This window comes from Colobus angolensis, unplaced genomic scaffold (genome assembly GCF_000951035.1).
Source record: "Colobus angolensis palliatus isolate OR3802 unplaced genomic scaffold, Cang.pa_1.0 Scaffold113, whole genome shotgun sequence".
Taxonomy (NCBI): Eukaryota; Metazoa; Chordata; class Mammalia; order Primates; family Cercopithecidae; genus Colobus; species Colobus angolensis.
In genome coordinates, this window is record NW_012112364.1 from 117,643 (window position 1) to 141,336 (window position 23,694).

General features: G+C 44.3%; 1 protein-coding gene across 1 annotated transcript in view; it reads left to right on the forward strand.

The window, feature by feature from the left end:
• Nucleotides 1-23,694, forward strand: part of LOC105524018 (vascular endothelial growth factor receptor 1) — a gene marked incomplete at its 5' end in the record, with an annotated part of 163,356 nt that overhangs the window by 115,639 nt on the left and 24,023 nt on the right. The window contains 5 exons of the mRNA XM_011959103.1: nucleotides 4,315-4,421; nucleotides 10,013-10,145; nucleotides 15,162-15,266; nucleotides 19,555-19,668; nucleotides 22,047-22,135. Of these exons, the coding sequence (XP_011814493.1) occupies nucleotides 4,315-4,421; nucleotides 10,013-10,145; nucleotides 15,162-15,266; nucleotides 19,555-19,668; nucleotides 22,047-22,135 (548 nt within the window). The remainder of the gene's footprint in view (nucleotides 1-4,314; nucleotides 4,422-10,012; nucleotides 10,146-15,161; nucleotides 15,267-19,554; nucleotides 19,669-22,046; nucleotides 22,136-23,694) is intronic.

Sequence of the window (23,694 nt, forward strand, 5' to 3'; positions counted from 1 at the left end):
CAGACATGGTGGCTCACGCCTGTAATCCCAACACTTTGGGAAGCCAAGGTGGTGGATCCAAGATCAGGAGATCAAGACCATCCTGGCTAACAGGGTGAAACCCTATCTCTACTAGAAATACAACAAATTAGCCAGGTGTGGTGGTGGGTGCCTGTAGTCCCAGCTACTTCGGAGGCTGGGGCAGGAGAACAGCGTGAACCCGGGAGGCAGAGCTTGCAGTGAGCCGAGATCACCCCATTGCCCTCTTGCCTGGGTAACAAGAGTGAAACTCCATCTCAAAAACAAAAAAAAAAAAGAAAGTATAGTCGTGGCCAGGCGCAGTGGCTCACACCTGTAATCCTAATCCCAACAATTTGGGAGGCCGAGGTGGGTGCATCACCTGAGGTCAGGAGTTCACTGCATTCCAGCCTGGGTCACACAGTGAGACTCTGTCTCAAAAGAAAAAAGAAGGAATGAAATTATGGTGCCTCTGACTAAATGATTAGAGTCAAGGGATATTTGGGAAGTAGGATTCGATCAGAAGGCCTCCTCAATTTCTAGAGATTAGCCCTTATTTATATACCAGGTCTTATGGGAAGCTCTTTATGTATTATGTCAATAAATTATTCCAAAAATATGAAAAGGTAAATATATTATTATTCCCATTTTATAGAGAGGGCAACTGAGGTTCAGCAAGATAAAGTTAACTGATCCAAAGTCACTATGGTTGGACCTTAGTATCGAACCCAGGCTATTTGACCTTAGATTTGATATTTACAACCAGTAAGATATACTTTATAGTGCCGGTATGAGAGACAAAGCCAGCAGCCATCCTCTATGGTAAATGTTTAACATCAGGCTTTTGCCATTTTGAGACATGACATGACTGATTTTGAGACATGACAACTAAGTCCACTACTTGAGAAGGAAACAAAGATCACACAATAGTTTTGAAAGGGGAGATACACCATATAGGGAAATACATCTAACAGAAGCAAAACTTGCCAAATCTGCAAGGGAGGTACAAAGGCTATAGGAGTTCAAAGGAGGAGAAGGGGAGAAAAAACTTCCGAGAAAGCGAGGCTTGAGACAGACTTTGAAGGCTGTAGCTGGAAGGAAAGAAGCAGAAAAACAGCCCGCCCTCGTCCTTCCTACTCCCCAGAGCGGGGAGGTAGTCTGGTTGCTTAGCATAGAGGAGCACAGTAGAAATAAAACTGGAAAGGGGCTGGGCATGGTGGCTCATGCCTGTAATCCCAGAACTTTGGGAGGCCGAGGCAGGCAGATCACTTGAAGTCAGGAGTTTGAGACCAGCCTGGCCAACATGGTAAAACCCCGTCTCTACCAAAAATACAAAAATTAGCTGGGCGTGGTGGCGGGCGCCTATAATCCCAGCTACTCGGGAGGCTGAGGCAGGAGAATCACATGAACCCAGGAGGCAGAAGTTCCAGTGAGTCGAGATCATACCATTGCACTCCAGCCTGGGCAACAAGAGCGAGACTCCACATTAAAAAAAATAAAAAATAACAAAAATAAAACTGAAAAGGTACGTTGGGACTAGATTGAAGAGGTCCCTTCTATTTCTAAAATGCTGTGAAATTTTGATGTCAATAATAAAGAATGAGAACAAGAGATCATTATCTCAAAAACGGAATGCCTATAAAATTTGAAAGGGATTGGGGGAGGCAAAGAGGAACAAGACATCCAAAAATATTTCCATGTGGTTCCTCTAACGACAATGTAAATTCCTCATTGATAAAGACGGCATTTTATCTTTTTATCCTCACCCTGCATAGTTATAGCTAACATTTATTGTTATAATTATAGCTAACATTCATTGATGCTTACTGCATACCAGGCCCTGCTCTTAATAGCCTTCCATGGATTATTTCATTTGATATTCACAACAACCCTATGAGATAAGTACCATTATTACAGATAAGAAAACTAAAGTTAGAGGGCCGCTTGCCCACAGTTATGTGTGTGGGTGGGCAGAAGTTGACCTGTGATTCAAACCCAGGTATTCGGCCCCCATGCCTGGGCTTTGAAGCAGTTAGCTGTGCAGCCTCCATGCCAAGCACCTAGTAGCTGCTCAGTGTTAATGTCAATTGAAAGAATAAATATTTGCCAACTAACATTTTACTATCACAGTCTCCTCAAAGCCCTCACTTAAGATTTGTTTGGTGTCTCCTCTCACCTGCCTTATTGAGATAAACCATAAAATTCCATGGGTGCCACATAGGAGACTGCCTACCACTGCTTATTCCCCTGCCTCTGTCAACACTACTGCCAGCCTCCCCACACACCCTGCATGAGCCCAAGATGTCCCTTGCGAGGTTTCAGATATCCTATGCTCTGTTGAGGATTGGAGATTGTTTCTCAGGGCTTTGGGTATACTGGACATGGAAAAGTTTAGTCATAAAACCTACTACTGCAGCAGCTTCTCTTATGGGCACCCAGTACCCTGGTATAGGAGTTCATACCCTTCACAGAGTGTCTGGCAGGCCAGACCCTCATAGTCTAACAGCAAAGGCAACCACAGTTCGTGACGAACGTGTTCCATATCGTTTTTTGCTTCTCATCCTTTACGGAGGCCAAGCAAACCTTTCTGCCTTGAGCTATTTGTCACACATTTTAGTGATAATTTTTGTGAGAAGGAGAATGATTGCAAGTGATGGATGAGGTGAGCTGTGACAGCCCAGAACAGAGTGAGTAAGGGCTGAAGAATGTGGGTGAGTGTGAAATGGTGTGTATGGAGAGGTTGTCTTCTCCATTCCAACTCTGATCCTGTTTAGGGAAAAGCACCAAAAGGAAGGGCCTCAAAACTCATTTAAATGAAGTTTACATAACTTCTGGCCAAGAGTTATATGGGAAAACATACTTCCTTTCCATCCTATCCAAGAGTCTGCCCACAGAAATGCAGTCATCAATTCTAGAAATTTGCCCATTAACAGGAAATACCCCCATTGATACAAATCTAAAACATTAAATGTAAATCCACTTATCTATGATCTGAAATAAAGGGTATTTTCTGGGCTTGATTTGCATTACCAAGATAAAAAAGCACTTCAAGGCAGATGTCTGCCTTACTCACTTGACATCCTACCAATGGACAAAGGAACTCAGAATGTGGCTTGTGTATTAGTCTTATACCATATTTACTCCTTGACCTTTGAAATAATCAATTTTTTTTTTTTTTTTTTTAAGACAGAGTCTCACTCTGTCACCCAGGCTGGAGTGCAGTGGCACCATCTTGGCTCACTGCAACCTCTGCCTCCTGGGTTCAAGCAGTTCTCCTGCCTCAGCCTCCCGAGTAGCTGGGATTACACGTGTGTGCTACCACATCTTTTTTTTTTTTTTTTTTTTTTTTTAAGAGAAGGAGTCTTGCTATGTTGCCCAGGCCGGTCGCAAACTCCAGGGCTCAAGCAATCTTCCCACCTTAGCCTTCCAAACTGCTGGGATTACAGATGCGAGCCACCACGCCCAGCCACTTCTGTCTCATTATAATTAAGTTAAAGGATAAAGGCATTACTTTAGAATTCCTGGGAAATTGCTCACAAGAATGAATACTGTTCTGGTCCATGGAGGCATTTTTTTACAAATTCCAGAGTTCCCTCTCTGGAGGCATGACTTGAATACTTTAAGTCTTTTCTTTTTGGTCTTGGAGGAATAGTGCTCAGCTTTTGATCTCTGTGATTCTGATAGAGAAGGTGACTGGGAAGGATTCAGGTCCAGCAGTTGCCTCTTCTATCTCAGGCCCCCCAGTCTGGCTGATGAAGTCAGAAACAGAGCCCTAGACACGGAGTGGGATGTGGGCACTTTGGGCTTGCTGTTCCAAAGGGAGCAAACAGGCAACTGTGGCAGTTCTGGATTTATTTTTATTTTTAAAACCTACTTTGAAGAATTTTGTGAGTCCCAAAGGAGACCTTTTATGTTATTATTTTGTCTTTTTCTTTAGAGTTTCCTCTAAAACTCATTAGGGAGATTTAACATATTCCAGATTTAGCACTTTAATGGGCTTTTGTTCCTGCCTTAATTTTTTCCCATTTTTAATTTCTCCTCTGATTTTTACTTAGCTATTTCTGGAATTACAAAGTTTGCAAAGTTGACGGCAAAATTTCTGGAAAGCCTTTTCTATGTGAGTTCATTATGTGAGTTCATGTATATTGCCTGGCTCAGTAGGTAAGAGGTCTGTCCCAGAGGCTGATTTTGTGGCAGCAGATTGGGTTCGCTATGATAAACCATTTAGGGAAACTGAGCCTCTTTTATAAAACCATAAAGATTCTGAGTTTGGGAGTTTCTTTTTTGCACCACTATTGTGATTTTTTTTCTCTCCAGGAACCTCGGACAAGTCTAATCTGGAGCTGATCACTCTAACATGCACCTGTGTGGCTGCGACTCTCTTCTGGCTCCTATTAACCCTCTTTATCCGAAAAATGAAAAGGGTAAGAACATAGATGATGTTCTATGCTCCTTTTTATATATATTATAAAATGCCTGATCTGATGTCTAGAGTAGGCAAACAAACGTTGGACCCTCTTTCTCTCCCTTTCCTCTCATTCCTGTTTCTGACCTGGTGAACACAGAAAGAAAATAAATCATCAGAATGTCTCTAACCACGGGGGGGGGGGTGTTCAACAGAAAAGCCGTAACAATGAACTGATGAATACTTCTCAGGGACAGACGGTATTTTTGATATAAAATATGTTAATAGAGTCTTTAAAGTCAACGTGGGACCTGTGAAACCTTTATTTCCTAACCCTCACTCTCTGCTAAGAAATAAAAAGGAGGCTGGGCATGGTGGTACATGACTGTAATCCCAGCACTTTGGGAGCCGAGGAAGGAGGATCGCTTGAGGCCAAGAGTTCAAGACCAACCTGTCCAACATAGTGAGACCCTGACTCTACAAAAAATTTTAAAACTTAGGCAGGTATGGTGGCGCACACCTGTAGTCCCAGCTACTCAGGAGGCTGAGGTGGGAAAATCACTTTAGCCTGGGAGGTCAAGTGAGCAGTGAGTCATACACCACTGCACTCCAGCCTGAGGGGCAGAGTGAGACCCTGTCTCAAAAAAAAAAAAAAAAAGGAAAGGCCCACCTTTGACTTCTCTCATAACATATTGGAAGTAAAAATAAGTGAACTCTTGTTCTATACTCTCTCAGTCACACCACAAAATTAAGTTCTTTAGAGTGTAAGGTCCAGGTTGGCATTCAGGACATGGGATTTCTGTACTTAGGTCTGCAATATGATCTGCTTCTCTGAAATCCAGTGGGAAAAGAGCTTACATTCATTCATTCATCCATTCATGCTTCAAATATTTACTGCATAACCACTCAGTGCAGCATGCCAGGCCCTGTGCAAGGCCCTCTGGTGACAGTGGGGCAGATGCTGGAGTGAGCAGTCAGGGGAGATTGACTTTAATCAGCCACGCAAATGTCAAACTGCAACTCTGAGTTAACCGAAAGACTGGCTGCCTAAAAGATGTATAAGAGGAGTGTTAAGGTAAGGAAGAGAGGAAGGAGTGTTGTAGGCAGAGGGAAGAGCATTTAGAAGGCTGGGCAGGGGAGGGGAACACGGTGAGAAGGAAAGACTGACAGAAGGCCAGGGCTACAGTGTGGAGAACAGGAGGAACAAGGTATGAGGTGAGGCTGCCAAGGAATGGAAAGGGAAGGCAGCAAGGCCTGGCCAGGCAGGGTCTTGTAGGCCATGGTGGGGAATTTGGTCCGTATTCTAAAAGCAACGGGAAGCCTTGGGGAAGAAAGGTATGTTAGGCTAAGGAAGGGATGGGGGAGTGGGGCGCCTAGTGTGACAGATACATGTCTGGAAAAATTATTTTGGCTACTCTGAGAAGAATGGGCTGGGGGTTGTGAGGGGGAGAATGAATAGAGAGGCACCTGGTAGAAGACTTCACAGCAGTCCAGGTAAGAAGTTATGGTGGCTGCCAGACATGGTGGCTCACGCCTGTAATCCCAACACTTTGGGAAGCCAAGGTGGTGGATCCAAGATCAGGAGATCAAGACCATCCTGGCTAACAGGGTGAAACCCTATCTCTACTAGAAATACAACAAATTAGCCAGGTGTGGTGGTGGGTGCCTGTAGTCCCAGCTACTTCGGAGGCTGGGGCAGGAGAACAGCGTGAACCCGGGAGGCAGAGCTTGCAGTGAGCCGAGATCACCCCATTGCCCTCTTGCCTGGGTAACAAGAGTGAAACTCCATCTCAAAAACAAAAAAAAAAAAGAAAGTATAGTCGTGGCCAGGCGCAGTGGCTCACACCTGTAATCCTAATCCCAACAATTTGGGAGGCCGAGGTGGGTGCATCACCTGAGGTCAGGAGTTCACTGCATTCCAGCCTGGGTCACACAGTGAGACTCTGTCTCAAAAGAAAAAAGAAGGAATGAAATTATGGTGCCTCTGACTAAATGATTAGAGTCAAGGGATATTTGGGAAGTAGGATTCGATCAGAAGGCCTCCTCAATTTCTAGAGATTAGCCCTTATTTATATACCAGGTCTTATGGGAAGCTCTTTATGTATTATGTCAATAAATTATTCCAAAAATATGAAAAGGTAAATATATTATTATTCCCATTTTATAGAGAGGGCAACTGAGGTTCAGCAAGATAAAGTTAACTGATCCAAAGTCACTATGGTTGGACCTTAGTATCAAACCCAGGCTATTTGACCTTAGATTTGATATTTACAACCAGTAAGATATACTTTATAGTGCCGGTATGAGAGACAAAGCCAGCAGCCATCCTCTATGGTAAATGTTTAACATCAGGCTTTTGCCATTTTGAGACATGACATGACTGATTTTGAGACATGACAACTAAGTCCACTACTTGAGAAGGAAACAAAGATCACACAATAGTTTTGAAAGGGGAGATACACCATATAGGGAAATACATCTAACAGAAGCAAAACTTGCCAAATCTGCAAGGGAGGTACAAAGGCTATAGGAGTTCAAAGGAGGAGAAGGGGAGAAAAAACTTCCGAGAAAGCGAGGCTTGAGACAGACTTTGAAGGCTGTAGCTGGAAGGAAAGAAGCAGAAAAACAGCCCGCCCTCGTCCTTCCTACTCCCCAGAGCGGGGAGGTAGTCTGGTTGCTTAGCATAGAGGAGCACAGTAGAAATAAAACTGGAAAGGGGCTGGGCATGGTGGCTCATGCCTGTAATCCCAGAACTTTGGGAGGCCGAGGCAGGCAGATCACTTGAAGTCAGGAGTTTGAGACCAGCCTGGCCAACATGGTAAAACCCCGTCTCTACCAAAAATACAAAAATTAGCTGGGCGTGGTGGCGGGCGCCTATAATCCCAGCTACTCGGGAGGCTGAGGCAGGAGAATCACATGAACCCAGGAGGCAGAAGTTCCAGTGAGTCGAGATCATACCATTGCACTCCAGCCTGGGCAACAAGAGCGAGACTCCACATTAAAAAAAATAAAAAATAACAAAAATAAAACTGAAAAGGTACGTTGGGACTAGATTGAAGAGGTCCCTTCTATTTCTAAAATGCTGTGAAATTTTGATGTCAATAATAAAGAATGAGAACAAGAGATCATTATCTCAAAAACGGAATGCCTATAAAATTTGAAAGGGATTGGGGGAGGCAAAGAGGAACAAGACATCCAAAAATATTTCCATGTGGTTCCTCTAACGACAATGTAAATTCCTCATTGATAAAGACGGCATTTTATCTTTTTATCCTCACCCTGCATAGTTATAGCTAACATTTATTGTTATAATTATAGCTAACATTCATTGATGCTTACTGCATACCAGGCCCTGCTCTTAATAGCCTTCCATGGATTATTTCATTTGATATTCACAACAACCCTATGAGATAAGTACCATTATTACAGATAAGAAAACTAAAGTTAGAGGGCCGCTTGCCCACAGTTATGTGTGTGGGTGGGCAGAAGTTGACCTGTGATTCAAACCCAGGTATTCGGCCCCCATGCCTGGGCTTTGAAGCAGTTAGCTGTGCAGCCTCCATGCCAAGCACCTAGTAGCTGCTCAGTGTTAATGTCAATTGAAAGAATAAATATTTGCCAACTAACATTTTACTATCACAGTCTCCTCAAAGCCCTCACTTAAGATTTGTTTGGTGTCTCCTCTCACCTGCCTTATTGAGATAAACCATAAAATTCCATGGGTGCCACATAGGAGACTGCCTACCACTGCTTATTCCCCTGCCTCTGTCAACACTACTGCCAGCCTCCCCACACACCCTGCATGAGCCCAAGATGTCCCTTGCGAGGTTTCAGATATCCTATGCTCTGTTGAGGATTGGAGATTGTTTCTCAGGGCTTTGGGTATACTGGACATGGAAAAGTTTAGTCATAAAACCTACTACTGCAGCAGCTTCTCTTATGGGCACCCAGTACCCTGGTATAGGAGTTCATACCCTTCACAGAGTGTCTGGCAGGCCAGACCCTCATAGTCTAACAGCAAAGGCAACCACAGTTCGTGACGAACGTGTTCCATATCGTTTTTTGCTTCTCATCCTTTACGGAGGCCAAGCAAACCTTTCTGCCTTGAGCTATTTGTCACACATTTTAGTGATAATTTTTGTGAGAAGGAGAATGATTGCAAGTGATGGATGAGGTGAGCTGTGACAGCCCAGAACAGAGTGAGTAAGGGCTGAAGAATGTGGGTGAGTGTGAAATGGTGTGTATGGAGAGGTTGTCTTCTCCATTCCAACTCTGATCCTGTTTAGGGAAAAGCACCAAAAGGAAGGGCCTCAAAACTCATTTAAATGAAGTTTACATAACTTCTGGCCAAGAGTTATATGGGAAAACATACTTCCTTTCCATCCTATCCAAGAGTCTGCCCACAGAAATGCAGTCATCAATTCTAGAAATTTGCCCATTAACAGGAAATACCCCCATTGATACAAATCTAAAACATTAAATGTAAATCCACTTATCTATGATCTGAAATAAAGGGTATTTTCTGGGCTTGATTTGCATTACCAAGATAAAAAAGCACTTCAAGGCAGATGTCTGCCTTACTCACTTGACATCCTACCAATGGACAAAGGAACTCAGAATGTGGCTTGTGTATTAGTCTTATACCATATTTACTCCTTGACCTTTGAAATAATCAATTTTTTTTTTTTTTTTTTTAAGACAGAGTCTCACTCTGTCACCCAGGCTGGAGTGCAGTGGCACCATCTTGGCTCACTGCAACCTCTGCCTCCTGGGTTCAAGCAGTTCTCCTGCCTCAGCCTCCCAAGTAGCTGGGACTACAGGCATGTACCACCACACCCGGCTAATTTTTGTATTTTTAGTAGCGACGGGGTTTCATCATGTTGGCCAGGCTGGTCTAGAACTCCTAACCTCAGGTGATCCACCCACCTCAGCCTCTTAAATTGCTGGGATTACAGGCCACCACATATGGCCTCAACTTCCATTTCTTACAGAAGGTAAACCTTACTCTAATCTTACTAAGGATTCAGCTACAACCTTTCCAGATAGCTGAAGCAGCAACTAAGAGGTCAGGCCTTCTGAAAGTTTAAACACATCATAAGAAATGTGCCTTTCAGTGCCCCAGGGATCCTGGGTTTACTTTGCCACTTCTTGCCTTTCCTACATATGTAGAAAAGCCACAATGCACCCGACTGTTGGCCCATCTGTAATGTATATTCCTGCTTATACAAGATGGCCATGGAAAGTTATTTTTAGTCATTGTTTGGAATGACTTTATAAAAATGCTTTGCATTTTTTAGCAAGACCATCATATAATTGTTTAAGATCAAGTACAACACATAAGGTCACTGGAGAATTTGAGCGCATGTTATCCAAGATGGGATGGTAGAGCTCACATTACAGAAATGTAGTGTGGGAATAGTAAGGAGTTGTTTAATAGAAATTGCACACTCAAGTGTGATGAGTGTATGTGAATGTGGAGAAGTACTTTCTGTACCTGGCCACACAGTTTCAACCAAATGATCCCAAATAAAACAGTGGATGTTAACTGAATATCCAGGATCCGTAAAGTTGTTTTCTTCTTAATGACTTTGAGATCTCTTTATTTCTCAGTCTTCTTCTGAAATAAAGACTGACTACCTATCAATCATAATGGACCCCGATGAAGTTCCCCTGGATGAGCAGTGTGAGCGGCTCCCTTATGATGCCAGCAAGTGGGAGTTTGCCCGGGAGAGACTTAAACTGGGTAAGATACTTGTTCAACAGATTTATAAACCTATGCTGAGCACATATTACATTAAAAGCACTGTGCTTTGAGAGATGCAAAAGTAAACCAGACCTGGGATTCTACCCTCCAGCTGCTCACAGACTATCAAGGGAGATGGACACAAAAGTAAATAATTCCAAAGCAATGCTCAGATAACAGTACAAGGTGACAGACAGCACCTGTGTGTTCATCCAACAGTTATTAGGCAACTTCTCTGAGCAGCAGACGCTGGTCTAAGCCCTGAAGATGCAAAGGTGCGTGCATCTCTCCCCTCAAAGGCTCAGTCTGGAGATAGGCGCAAAAGTGGTAAGTGAAGGGGCATGGGGAGAGGGGCGTTCCAACAGGAGGCTTACAAGTACACATACTCTTACATAATGAAACTGTTGGGGGATTAGAAATATGTGATCCAGAATGTAATTGAGAGTGGCAAGGAACAGTGAAGTCAAACATTTGGTGAAAGAGTTGGTGCTCTTCAAGGCCATGGATCAAAAAAACCCTCTGCACAAATCCACAAATTACATACTTGGATTTTCCTGGGAACGTCCAGACCGAGTAGAAAGCCCTAGAGGAGTCATTTAAGTTTCACTTTTGAAGAGCAAAGACTGTTGTTTTCCAGGTAGCACAGATGCTATAAACAGCAGGCAAATGTGCTTTCCCGCAGCCTACCTTCCAGTTCGTCCAGCTCAGACGTCACAAAGCCCATTAATCTCCAGCCTCTGATGCTACAAAACAATTGAAACCTCAATTACTCCTACCCAAAATGTTTGGATTGTGGCTTCTGAAAGTTTTCCACTCACTCCTGTGTATGCCAGAGTCATTAGTAGTTGAAACTAGGAAAACAGATTGTGGATCCAGTATTCTTGGAGCTTGTCACTCTCAGTGTGGAGAGCCTGTTGTTCCAAATTCAACAGTATCGCCCCTCTCCTTACAAGCAAATGATACTGGGGTGAGGGATGTAGGGGGCAGAGAGGGGGGAAAATGACTTTTGTTTTTCTCTTGGGCTTTGAAATTATTCTGCTTACATTGAGAAAGGACTGGCCTCAGGAGCATGTTCTATTTGACTTGGGGAGGAAACTTGGAAATCAGTTAAAAGCTGGAGAGACAGGAGAGAGCCAGCAATGGCTATGGACAGGAGAAAAAAATCAACTCCATTTGAGTAGTGAAGGGCAGGTGGCACACTGGATGCGTTCCTTCTGCAAGTGTAAATGATATGGCAGCTAGCCCAGCCCCTCGGTGACCTTAGCAGGAAATATGGGATAATTTTCCCACCATCACGAGCCATTCTCAGCCCACATTGCTTTCCAGAGTTATTAGTCATAATCAAACGTGCTTCCTCCAGTATAGGACGCATGAGCTTTCTGTCCCATTGCTTCATTCCTTCCTAGTATCATTGCGATCCCCACCGCATCACAGATTGCTAATCCTCTGCCAGAATTCCCCTGGGGCTCTGTGGGTTTAAATAATCCCATTTCAGGATTATGATTTTCAGTCTCCTTGTTAAAGATCATTCTTATTGCTCTTTTCCTTTCCAGAGTTGCCACATGCTAGGATTTGGCTAATGTCCATTTGAGTGTCTCTGATGGGTGAGAGAAAGTGTGTCAAGTCTGCTAACTTTGTCTTTCAATGCAGAGTATGGCTGCAAGGCCCGGAGGTACACTCCTCTGATTGATTACCGTGGGAGCAAGGAGGCCCAAGACTTGTTTATTTCTTAAGCCAAATAAATGACAAAGTAATTTGAAGTAATGTCTAGCAACTGAAAATAACCCAGATTATGTCCAGATAGACAGAAAAGGCTGTTTTAACTGGCAGTTATACTGGCGTTGTAAATGTAGAGAAATACACAAGGTTATATCTGGTTTCAGCTGTATCTACTGCGTTGGTTGCTATCAGCAGTCCTAGTGAGTGGGGTTGGAATTTATAGTACCTGATAGATGGATGCAGTTGGAGCTTGGGTCAAAGGTGTTGCTACCACTAAAATTCCTGAAATCCAAGAACAAAAGGAACCTCTAAAAAAAATGATTCCTCACTAACCCATGGGAGGGAATTCAGCTTCTATAAATTTATCACAGAACTTAGGATGAGAATTCAGCTCCTATAAATTTATTAAAGTTAGAATAGGCCGGTTGGTGGCTCACGCTTGTAATCCCTGCACTTTGGGAGGCTGAGGCAGGTGGATCACCTGAGGTCAGGAGTTTGAGACCACCCTGGCCAACATGGTGAAACCATGTCTCTACTAAAAATACAAAAATGAGCCAGGTGTGATGGCAGGTGCCTGCAGTCCCAGCTACTCAGGAGGCTGGGCCAGGAGAATCATCTGAACCCAGGGGGTGGAGGTTGCAGTGAGCCAAGATCATGCCACAGCACTCTGGCCTGGGAGACAGAGTGAGAGTCCATTTCCAAAAAAAAAAAGAATAATGTTCAACATTGCATCTTTCTATTGGAAAATAATCAAAAGTCAGAATTACCTAGTATAGCTAACCATACAGGGAGTCTGGAGTTTGGCAAGCGAATGGTGCTTGGGCTGGTGCTGCCTCTTGTAAGACCAGCCCTGAATGCCAGAGACAGCCCAGCCCATGCTGCCATGCACTCTCCCCAGAGTGTCCAGGGCCCCTGGCCAGTCCAAAACATTCTTGGAGGAGATTCCAATATCCTTGCATTGTATGGGAATGACCTAGCACACTTCCGAGCTAGTTAGTGGCATTCCAGGAAACACAGGAGAATTTTAAGGGAAAAGAAGGATCAGGTGAGGTCAGGTCTGATGCAACTGGGCTCCCCTGAAACTGGAACCATGGGTCGGCAGAAGGATTCCAACACATCAGATGACTAAGGAGCCCATAACAGCTTCATGCTGTTTTATAAGGCAGCAGTCGGCTTCCAAGAGAATACATGAAAAGACTGAAGGAAGCCAAATGAGAGCCAGTTTATTCTCACTGATTAAGAAGCAAAGTCCCAAACACTTGTTAAAACAAAGTGTGTTGTGACGGGATGTGGGGGCTGAAACTATGGAAAGTGCAAAGGATGCCACCTACCCCAAACATGCAAGAGTCTTAGGAGTGTGAGGAGAAAAGATCCGGATATTTCTCAGGCTCAGGACACTTTTCTTTTTAGATGGCAGAAGGCACTGTGGAAGAAAAACATTGATCTTTTATTCCAAATAAAACAAGGAATAAACCTCCAACCAAAATGCACCAGTTTTTACTAGTATAGAGAAGGCATCTGCCAGCGCTGTTCCCACACCTGATTTTCAGATGTAGCACTTTCAGGATCTACTGGAGGCTCTTTTATTTCAACTCAAGGATCCCCATCCTGGTCTATTTCTTGGACAATTTTACACGAAGAAGGAAGCAGAGGCTGTAGCTCTGCCCATGTTGCATGCTCTGGGAGGAATGTCATTTAGTAATCACCACAGGAGCATGTTTCACAAAAGGAGAAACGTGTCATCTCTCTAGTGTTCCCTCCGAACGCAGAGCATGTCCCTGCAGACAGCCACACAGAGGCCCTAATGATGACACTGGTATCACTGAAATTTTCATACATCCTAACTGGACACCTGGGGTGGTGGGTAGTAGAAGACATTAAGCAGAGCAAGGTAAAGACATTTTTGTCACTCAGTAGTTGGGCATAAAAGTAGAAAGGTTCTAATATGATGAGGAAGAAGCAAAGCTTCATTACAAACTACAAGAAACAAACAAACAAACAAACAAAAATGTCCTTTGGAGAAAGGGAGCGGAGTATGAGGAGGGAAGGGAGGAAAGAAGGTTAATTAACTGAAGGCACATTATCAGACAGGTCTAAGAAAGAGCACTTGGTTGGGAAAGGAGGGGTTGTGTTAAATTAACAGTCTGCCAGGATTTATAATAGTTTTAACCAACCCGTGGTATTCTGTCATTTCCCCTTCCCCCAAGAAGAGCCAAAAAAAGAGTGACTGATTTCACTTACTCTTCTTTGAGCATATCATGCTGGAGGGGTACCATTTCTCTGGGTTCTACTGAGCTGTTTCCTCATGTACAAAAGGAAGTTCCCTGATATAAAAGGTAGCTTAGGTACTCCAGGGAGTGCCCTCCCCAAAGGGCATCGATCTCAGGGTCTCCATCCCACGGGCCCCTCTAGTTACCTATGACTAGGAGACTCGCTTTGGGCATCCCACAAATTCCTGAACACTACTCCCCATTGGGCAGCAATATATGGTAGTAACAGATAACACCAGGCACCAAGCAGGTTCCAGGAAGATTCAGACATGGTCCTTGCCCCGCTTTACTCAGGGGGGCTCATTCTAGGATAGGGAAGGAAACATATTAACAGTCATTATAGCATAGCATTATGGAGACCATGGAAGAAACCTTGCTTGGTTATTGCATTTAGCAACTACCTCTCTGGGGTTGAAACCAATCTCTACCAGCGGTTGACCAGGCTCTTGTGCTGAACCATGAGGATTTGTGATATTCATATAAGACACATTAGAAAGACTGGGAATATTTTGCCTGGTAGGGAAGTCGGAGAAATGACTTAGTGATTATTTGAAAGTTATGAGCTTTATTATTATCCACAGTAGTAATCACCATTTTCTATTTCTCCCTTTTTGCTGAAAACAGATGAGAGAAAATGACTGCAAATGGCAAGAAAAAGAGCTTAGGTTCCACACAGGGAAGTCTTCTTGGTCATAATGTTATTAAACAATGGAAGAAACCACACGGGACTTGGTCCCATCTCTCCTATGCGAGGACCTTGTGGAAAGGAAACTGGACATCTCCCTTCACTGAATGCCTTCTAGGGACTTACTCTATCTCTGAAGGATGTGGGGCCTCAGGAACAGAGTTAAGAGTTGAAAGGAAGAGGCTCCAGAAACAAGTCCCTTACTTTGTCTCTTTTAGGGTCAGTTCACTGGAGATTCCATGCCTCACATGCACACATAGGAAAAGGCATTTCCTTCCTGAAAAAGACTTAAATTCACTCTATTGCCTTGGCAAACAAACCACTGTCTTCTCTTCATTGTAGGCAAATCACTTGGAAGAGGGGCTTTTGGAAAAGTGGTTCAAGCATCAGCATTTGGCATTAAGAAATCACCTACATGCCGGACTGTGGCTGTGAAAATGCTGAAAGGTATGTATGCTGTAGTTTGGCTTTCAACTGCCGCATCACCATTTTGCATTTCCTAAATGTTGATACAAGTTAGATATAGCCTGGGAACAGACACAAGCTTTTTCTGCCCCGGCCACATAATTTTCTTCTACTGCTAGAGGCCTCTTTGCTCATGAGTTTTAGATTAGGCCAGCACAAGCTCAGAATAAACCTCGTAAATGGAACAATCCAGCACAGTCCACAGGAAAATGATCTCTGTCACCTCAAAGGTCTTTCTCTTCTCACATCACAGACTGTAGACAACAAGGGACTTAAGCCCATTGTAACTGCAGGTTCAAATTTTGGCATGATCCACTGCGATGCTGTAATGGAAACTTAGCAGCACATCCTAAATCCCAATGGCTTTGCTTGGGTTTGACCTGACTATAAAGTAAAACTACAAAGCTAGAACAAATGAGTTGATCAGAACTCTAAACTATTTTATACTGACAACCTCAGCCATAAAACATTTCCTCTTTAGCAATTTGAAAAACTGAATTATCTTTCTAGTGTTGAAACATACTACTCTGTGAAGCACTGGGAGGTAGAACCAAATCACACAGTGACTTATGCCCAACACCAAAGACAGATTGAAAATGAAAATCAGTGAAAGTTGTGTAAACCAAATGTCTCAAAGACGCACAGGTCCTTTACAGTGTAGAAAATACTTAATTTCCTCATCTGTAATGGAACTTTATGATGCTTCAATTCAACAGAACTGAAAACTCAAAAAGCAGCTTTTAACTTTCCAAAGTCTCCAGGATATTGCTGGGAGATTTTGAAGCCCAGCAAGCTGTGAGTCCAACTACACAGGTACCTGGTACAGGCTCCAGGAGAAAGGGCTGTTTGCTTAGAGAGACTTCAAAGTTCTTAATCTTCTAGCAATAACTCCATCATTTCAAAAGATCCATGTAAATATATTTTCAACTTCAAAAGGCTGTACCCCTCAAGAAAAAACTAATAAAACTCTACAAAGAACCTGCCAGTTCTACTCTGAAAGTAGTCTGGGAAGGAGTTTGGCATCCACAAGTCAGAACTTTTGTTTGGAGTAGACTTCCCAGACGATGGCAGGTATTTCTGTCAAAATAGAGGCATGCTAGCACCCTCCCCTCAAGAACCCCAGATTCTGAAGAGAGGAGGCGTCAACTAGAAAGCACCAGAGTAGATGCTTTTCATATTAGGCTGAACCATACGAAACGGCCATTTTTCTTATTTCCTTTCAACAGCTTTGTGAGGTAGACATTATTATCCTGTTTGCAGATGAGGAAACATGGCCAAGAAAGGTTAAATAGCCTCTGCAAGGCCACACAGCTGCTCAGTGTAAGTCAGGGTTTGTGTGCGAAAGTCTTCCAGCTTTGAATGCAGTGCTCTTTCCTCCACACCAGTCTGCCACAAAAGAGGGGCTGCAGAGGTCTGGCCTCCTGGAATTGGCCCACTGCTCCAAAACTCTGAAAATGATCCTGGCCCGGTTTATGGAGGCAATCCAGTATCCAACCTAGAGATAGGTGGAAACTAAATCTGGAAGCAACTGTTTCCTCAGCTAGTCCCATTTCCCTTCTTGCTGCCACAAATTGTTCTCTAGGAGAGGCAGCTCTGATGGTCACACTAGTCTGTTGGGGGTCCAAGATAACACCTGTGGCCCTGCCTATAAATACAGCAAGCTGAACCAGCACCTGGTTTTTTTCCTCCCAAGACGAAAGGGTTATAGGGAGACGAATGAGTTTGAAAGAAGATTCTAACTTGAGATTTTTTTTTTTCCTAAGAGACAGGGTTTTACTCTGTCACCCAAGTTGGAGTGCAGTAGCATGATCATAGTTCACTGCAGCCTCTGCTTCTCAGGCTCAAGCAGTCCTCCCACCTCAGCCTCTCAAGTAGCTGGGACTACAGGCTCACACCATCACACCTAGCTAATTAAAAAAAAACTTTTTTGTAGAGACAGTCCCACCATCTTACCCAGGCTGGTCTCAAACTCCTGGGCTCAAGCAATCTTCCTGTCTCAGCCTTCCAAAGTGCTGGGATTACAGACGTGAGCCACTGCAGCTCAGATTTTTTTTAAAGGCTCAGAGAATCTTTTCTATGTAATATAGAGTGCATGTGTCGTGTCTTTATAAATGCCTATTTTTTTTAAGCCATCAGCATTGATTGTAAAAGACTGCCAAATCACCCCTCTATAAAATTCCTTAAAAAAAAATTTCATTCAGCTTTCTTGCTTAAATTAATTGGCCATCTGTTTCTGGGAGATATAAAAAAGGCATGGCCCAGCATGGTGGCTCATGCCTGTAACCCCAGCACTTTGGGAGGCCGAGGAGGGCGGATCACGAGGTCAGGCATTCAAGACCAGCCCATGGCAAAATCCTGTCTCTACTAAAAAATACAGAAATTAGCCGGGCGTGGTGGCGGGTGCCTGTAGTCCCAGCTACTTGAGAGGCTGAGGCAGGAGAATCACTTGAACCCAGGGGTTGGAGGTTGCAATAAGCCAAGATCACGCCACTGCACTCCAGCCTGGGTGACGGAGCGAGACTCCATCTCAAAAAAAAGAAAAAAACAAAAAAGCATAAAGTGAAACAAAGGCCATGAGTCAAAAGCTCTTTCAAAGTGTCCTTGAGCAAAAATATTAATCTTTTTGGGCCTTACAGTCATGCCTGAAATAAGAAGAGTAATTGTGTTTATTTATTCCAAAATATTCGTTGAGCATCTACTGTAAACCAGCCCTAACCCCATGCACAGGCTTTGGAGTTTATCTGGTTATTATTAAAAACGATTTGTGCTTATGAAATACCATGTTGGTATCTACCACAATGTTAAATGCACATACCTCTAACCCACTTCCAGGACACTGTCCTACAGAAACACTTACATGTGTGCAGAGATTACACACAGACTATCACAGTATTAATTGTAACAGCAAAAAGACTACAGACACTCTAAATGTCAGGGACACCATTAATCAATTAAAAAGAATGGGCCCACAGTGGCCACCATTAATGTGATTAACCTGCTGAGCATGGTGTCTCACACCTGTAATCTTAGCACTTTGAGACGCCAAGGCAGGTGAATCATCTGAAGTCAGGAGCATGGTGAAACCTGTCTCTACTAAAAATACAAAAATTAGCCAGGCATGGTAGCACACACCTGTAATCCCAGCTACTTGGGAGGCTGAGGCATGAGAATCGCTTGAACCCAGGAGGCGGAGGTTGCAGTGAGTTGAAATCGCACCATTGCACTCCAGCCTGGGCGACAGAACGAGACTCTGTCTCAAAAAAAATAAAAATAAAAAATAGAAATAAATAAAAAGAACAGAAAAAGTCTCTGATTTATTAAAAGGGAGGAAACAGATTTTTAAAAATAGACTATATATATATGATCTCATATATATATATATATATATAGGGCCTCTGATTGAATATACATATTTATAAATGCATAGAAAAAGGTCTGAACACCAAACTATTAACAGTGGCTGCTTCTAAGAAGGCAAGTGGGTTGGAGTGGTTTCACTTTTTATCTAGATCATTTTACTCCGTATCTTTTTATTTCGACTTATATTGTTGAAATATATTTTACAGCAAGATTATTTGATTTTTATATTTCTAAAAATAATTTAAAATGTTTAAATGCCTTGCAAATTAACTAATAAGAACAAACAGAACAAACTCAATTTAGACTTTAGACTCTGCTAATTCTTGGACTGATAATGCTTATCTCTGAGATTGAAGTTGAAGTCAGATGCTATGGATCCTCACAACCCAAGATAACCCTGTGAACTCCAGAGAGGAAAGGGTTATAGGGAGAAAATAACACATTGCAAAGATGTTTACAAAAGTAGCCATTCTGCCCTGGCAGGCCTCTGTGCTCCTTCTCTGTGACTCTCCAAAGGGAGAAGGTGAGAAGAGAGGAGGTGGAAGTGTACTCCCTGCCTGGTGGGTTCTTGCTGCACCTGGTTCTGACAGAAGGGAAGCCTTTGGAAGGCACTTTCACGAGGTGCCCAGTTCTGAGTCAGCGCATTGCTGAACAGAACTAGGTCCACCAAGAGGAAATGTCCAGTGACTAACCCCACTACGGAGCTGGGCCTTACTGTAATCAAAAGGATGTTGGCTCAGGAGGGTGGGAGTAATGAAAACAGTCTGGAGACTTGGCCTTTCTGCAGAATGTGGGGAAGTTAGTGAAGCAACCGGCTGAGCATTGACAAACAAGGAGGGCAAGAATGCCGCCTCCGGCGGAAGGAGCCCCATTGTCCTGTCGCCCTGACTCTTCCTTGCTTCTCACACAGAGGGGGCCACGGCCAGCGAGTACAAAGCTCTGATGACTGAGCTCAAAATCTTGACCCACATTGGCCACCATCTGAACGTGGTTAACCTGCTGGGAGCCTGCACCAAGCAAGGAGGTAATGGAGAAGGGGAGGGCCGGCTCCATCTCCCCCTGCACAGGCTGGGAGAACAGTTCTCTGCCTTAAAGCTCCTTCTCCCTGGCACTGTGCTTCCTCGCCTCCGGAAAAATGGCCTCCCTTATAGCTCCAGAAGAAACAACTTGTGCATCTACAGAAGGGTGCTCCCCTAAATCCCTTCCCTCTGCAGTTAAAGATTCTGAAGAGGACTCCCTTTTAGATCTCCTGCTACAGGCTCTAGGCCAAGCAGAGGGCACTTCTCTCTCAGGATGGGTTTGAAGGAGTGTGGTCAGAGCCAAGGTAAAAGGTAGAAGGTTGCATATGCCTTGAAGCTTCACCTAAAGGAAGGAATGAATCACTACTGGTAGGGTCCCGGGAGGAGGTGATGTGGGGCCCTTCCCTCCCGATCCACCATGCACATAGACCTTACCCAAGGGAGCAGGAACAGAGCTGTGCTTTACGATTAACAGCTCCAGCATGTTGTGGCAGATCTTTCTTTCCGTATGGCAGGGTTAGAGCTTGAGAGTAGATGTCTGATCACTGTTTGCGCCAGCAAGGTACAAAGGAGCTGTGCATGCCGATGTTTTCTCCAGGTCTCCAAAGAGGTAGCAGGGATGAAGGGTAGCTGGGGAAGATCTATCTGCCAGGGGCGGAGGTGGTTAGAGAGGCGCTAAAGGCCGGCGAGGCCAGAAAGAGTCGGAGGGACCTGGCCAGGGCTCCGCCTGCTTCTCCGTCATCCTCGGTAACATTTTCTCAAGTTCTTTGTCGTGGCACCCTCATTCTGTTTGCCTCAACTGCATCTGTAAAACTGACCAGGGATAATGAGACAGGCTACCCTCATGTGCGGCCGTCAGCTCCCTGCAGCCGGGCGCCAGCATGGAAGCCGCTCTGAGGAGGGTGGCCGGACCCCAGGCAGGAGTCGAGCTCTGCGGCATCCGCCGCCATAGAGGGGAGATACTAAACTCTGGAAGCAACTTCCCGTTCGGGAACCTAGGGGAAAGATGAGATGCTATCAGGATTTCTAGCGTGTCCTCATAGTAAGAGAAAACCACTCCACCAGGACCAGCCCAACTTCTGCAAGACACAAAAAAGAACTAGCGGCTTTTGGGCTCCCGGCATGCCCTGCGCAGCGGCAGCTGAAGCCGCTCCAGGGTCACTCCCCTTTAACCCGGAAGTGGTCCTTGCTTTGTGGGTTGCGTGCCCAGCCCAAGCATGCAGTGGAAACACAGGGCAGGAGAGAGGAGGCCTTCAGAGCACCACATGGGCGCCACAGTGCAGCTGGACTTCCTTCCCAACCCTCTTGCTTCCTTCAGACCGGGGTCGGATTAACAAACCAAGGTCAGCCTGTGAGCTTAAAATGGTTTGACCTTTTTCAATAGTTGAGGGAAAAAAAATAAAAAATGAAAATACGGCCGGGCGCGGTGGCTCAAGCCTGTAATCCCAGCACTTTGGGAGGCCGAGACGGGCGGATCACGAGGTCAGGAGATCGAGACCATCCTGGCTAACACGGTGAAACCCCGTCTCTACTAAAAATACAAAAAAACTAGCCGGGCGAGGTGGTGGGCGCCTGTAGTCCCAGCTACTCGGGAGGCTGAGGCAGGAGAATGGCATAAACCCGGTAGGCGGAGCTTGCAGTGAGCTGAGATCCGGCCACTGCACTCCAGCCCGGGCAACAGAGCAAGACTCCGTCTCAAAAAAAAAAAAAAAAACTAATTCATGACATGAAATTGTATGAAATTCAAATTTCTGTGTTCACAGTTTTCTTGGAGCACAGTTATACTTGTTTGGTTGTTTCCAGGCTACAAAGGCAGAACTGAGTAGTAGCTCATTGGTCTGCAAAGCCTGAAATGTTTACTAGCTGGACCTTTACACAAGAGTTTGCCGACTCCTGCTTTAGATACTCTGGCAAGCCCCAAAGCAAATTGCGCAGACACTGCTGGGGAGAGACGGCCAGGTAGCGGTCTCTGCCCTGGGAGGGAGAGAGGAGCTGCTTAATAGTCGCAGGACTGGTGTGACAGAAACCAGAAGCCCCTCTACTTGCAAGGGTCTGGTTAAGAGGCAGAGAGGCTGGCTTTTGCCTCTCCCCTCCTCAAAGGTATTTCTGTCCTTCTTCTTCTAATCCTTTCTCTCTAATGCTTCTGCACTGCCCCCCACCTCCATTTTTTTTTCCTTCTGTTTCAATTGTGTTCTTTAAACGCCGCCTTAGGTTAAACTGAAAAAGTCACCGTATTCATGGGCCTCTCATCCTTAAATCGCATCCCTCGGCCCCACTAATACAAAGGCTGGTTGATTTGAGGTTTCTCAGGCAGGCTGAAGGCTGGCAAATGGCTGACTGGCTTGGTGTGGCTGAGCATGAGCATGTGCTGTTTTGGCTGCAGGGCCTCTGATGGTGATTGTTGAATACTGCAAATATGGAAATCTATCCAACTACCTCAAGAGCAAACGTGACTTATTTTTTCTCAACAAGGTAAGGATTTTAAAAGTTGGAGTTTTTTTAAGATAGCAATGAGTTTTCATTTAGTTTGTAGCAACATAAAGCAAGAGAAACCTGTATTGTTCTGTTAATGATTAAGCTTAAAATTCGATCTCTGCTGCTTCTCCTTTTTTGATGTTTTTTTTCCCCCTCATAATCTGTTACACTCTAGTGTGGATAGCACAGAGAATCATTTGATCCCTTTGTGTGTATGCAGCCATAATTTGAGAGTAAATCTACTAGCCACCTATCTAAGTATCTATCAATAACTTTCTGTCTTTCTCTTCCTATATATGTGTGCATGTGTATATACACGCAGACATACACAAGTCACTTATTTCTTTAAGGAAAATAATAGTTAATATAATTATCTCCATTTATTAGGTTAGATTTTGACTAAGGCTAAATCAACTGAGTGACTTGTACAATCAGCAGTAGACCAATGATGGGGCTAGGGACAGAAAGCATTATCTTTCCTTTCTACTGCCCTTTCTCCCACTTCCTGACACCCTCACTACCCATGTCATCCCTGCATATACTCTGAACCAGCCTTATCACTAAATAAAAGCTGTGTAGTAAAAGGAACATGTGGACCCAAGACCTAAGGGCAAACAAGGTTTAAAAGACATTATTGGGCCACGCCCGGTGGCTCACGCCTGTAATCCCAGAACTTTGGAGGCCGAGTCGGGTGGATCTTGTGAGGTCAAGAGATCGAAACCAGCCTGGCCAACATGGTGAAAATCCATCTCTACTAAAAGTACAAAAATTAGCCGGGCGTAGTGGCCCGCGCCTGTAATCCCAGCTACTAGGGAGGCTGAGGCAGGAGAATTGCTTGAGCCTGGGAGGCAGAGGTTGCAGTGAGCCGAGATCACGTCACTGCATTCCAGCCTGGGCAACAGAGTGAGACTCCATCTCAAAAAAAAAAGAGATTATTGAATGGAAGAGAAATAATTTACTAAAACTTTGCCAGTGTGACATATGGCACCAATACTGTGTCCTTCTCTGAGCTGAAGAAGTCCAAAGGACAGTGATTCAACATTATTAACCAGTAATCAACAACACTGGTGATGAACCCATGTAGTGTGGTGGTTAAGCACTGAGACTCTGGAGTCAGACTTCCTGGGTTCAAATCCTGTCTCTACCTCTCATGAAATCTGGGAACGCAGATTACTCAACCTGTCTGTTTCAGTTTCCTCATTTATTAAATGAAGCTTATAATAGAATCCAGCTGATGGGATTATTGGGAGAATAAAAATCTCTCAGGTAAACATTCAATAAATGTTTTTTGGTTTTTTTTTTGTTTTTTTGTTTTTTTTTTTTTTTTTGAGACAGAGTCTCGCTCTATCGCCCAGGCTGGAGTGCAATGGCCGGATCTCAGCTCACTGCAAGCTCTGCCTCCCGGGTTCACGCCATTCTCCTGCCTCAGCCTCCTGAGTAGCTGGGACTACAGGTGCCTGCCACCTCGCCCGGCTAGTTTTTTGTATTTTTTAGTATAGACGGGGTTTCACTGTGTTAGCCAGGATGATCTCGATCTCCTGACCTCGTGATCCACC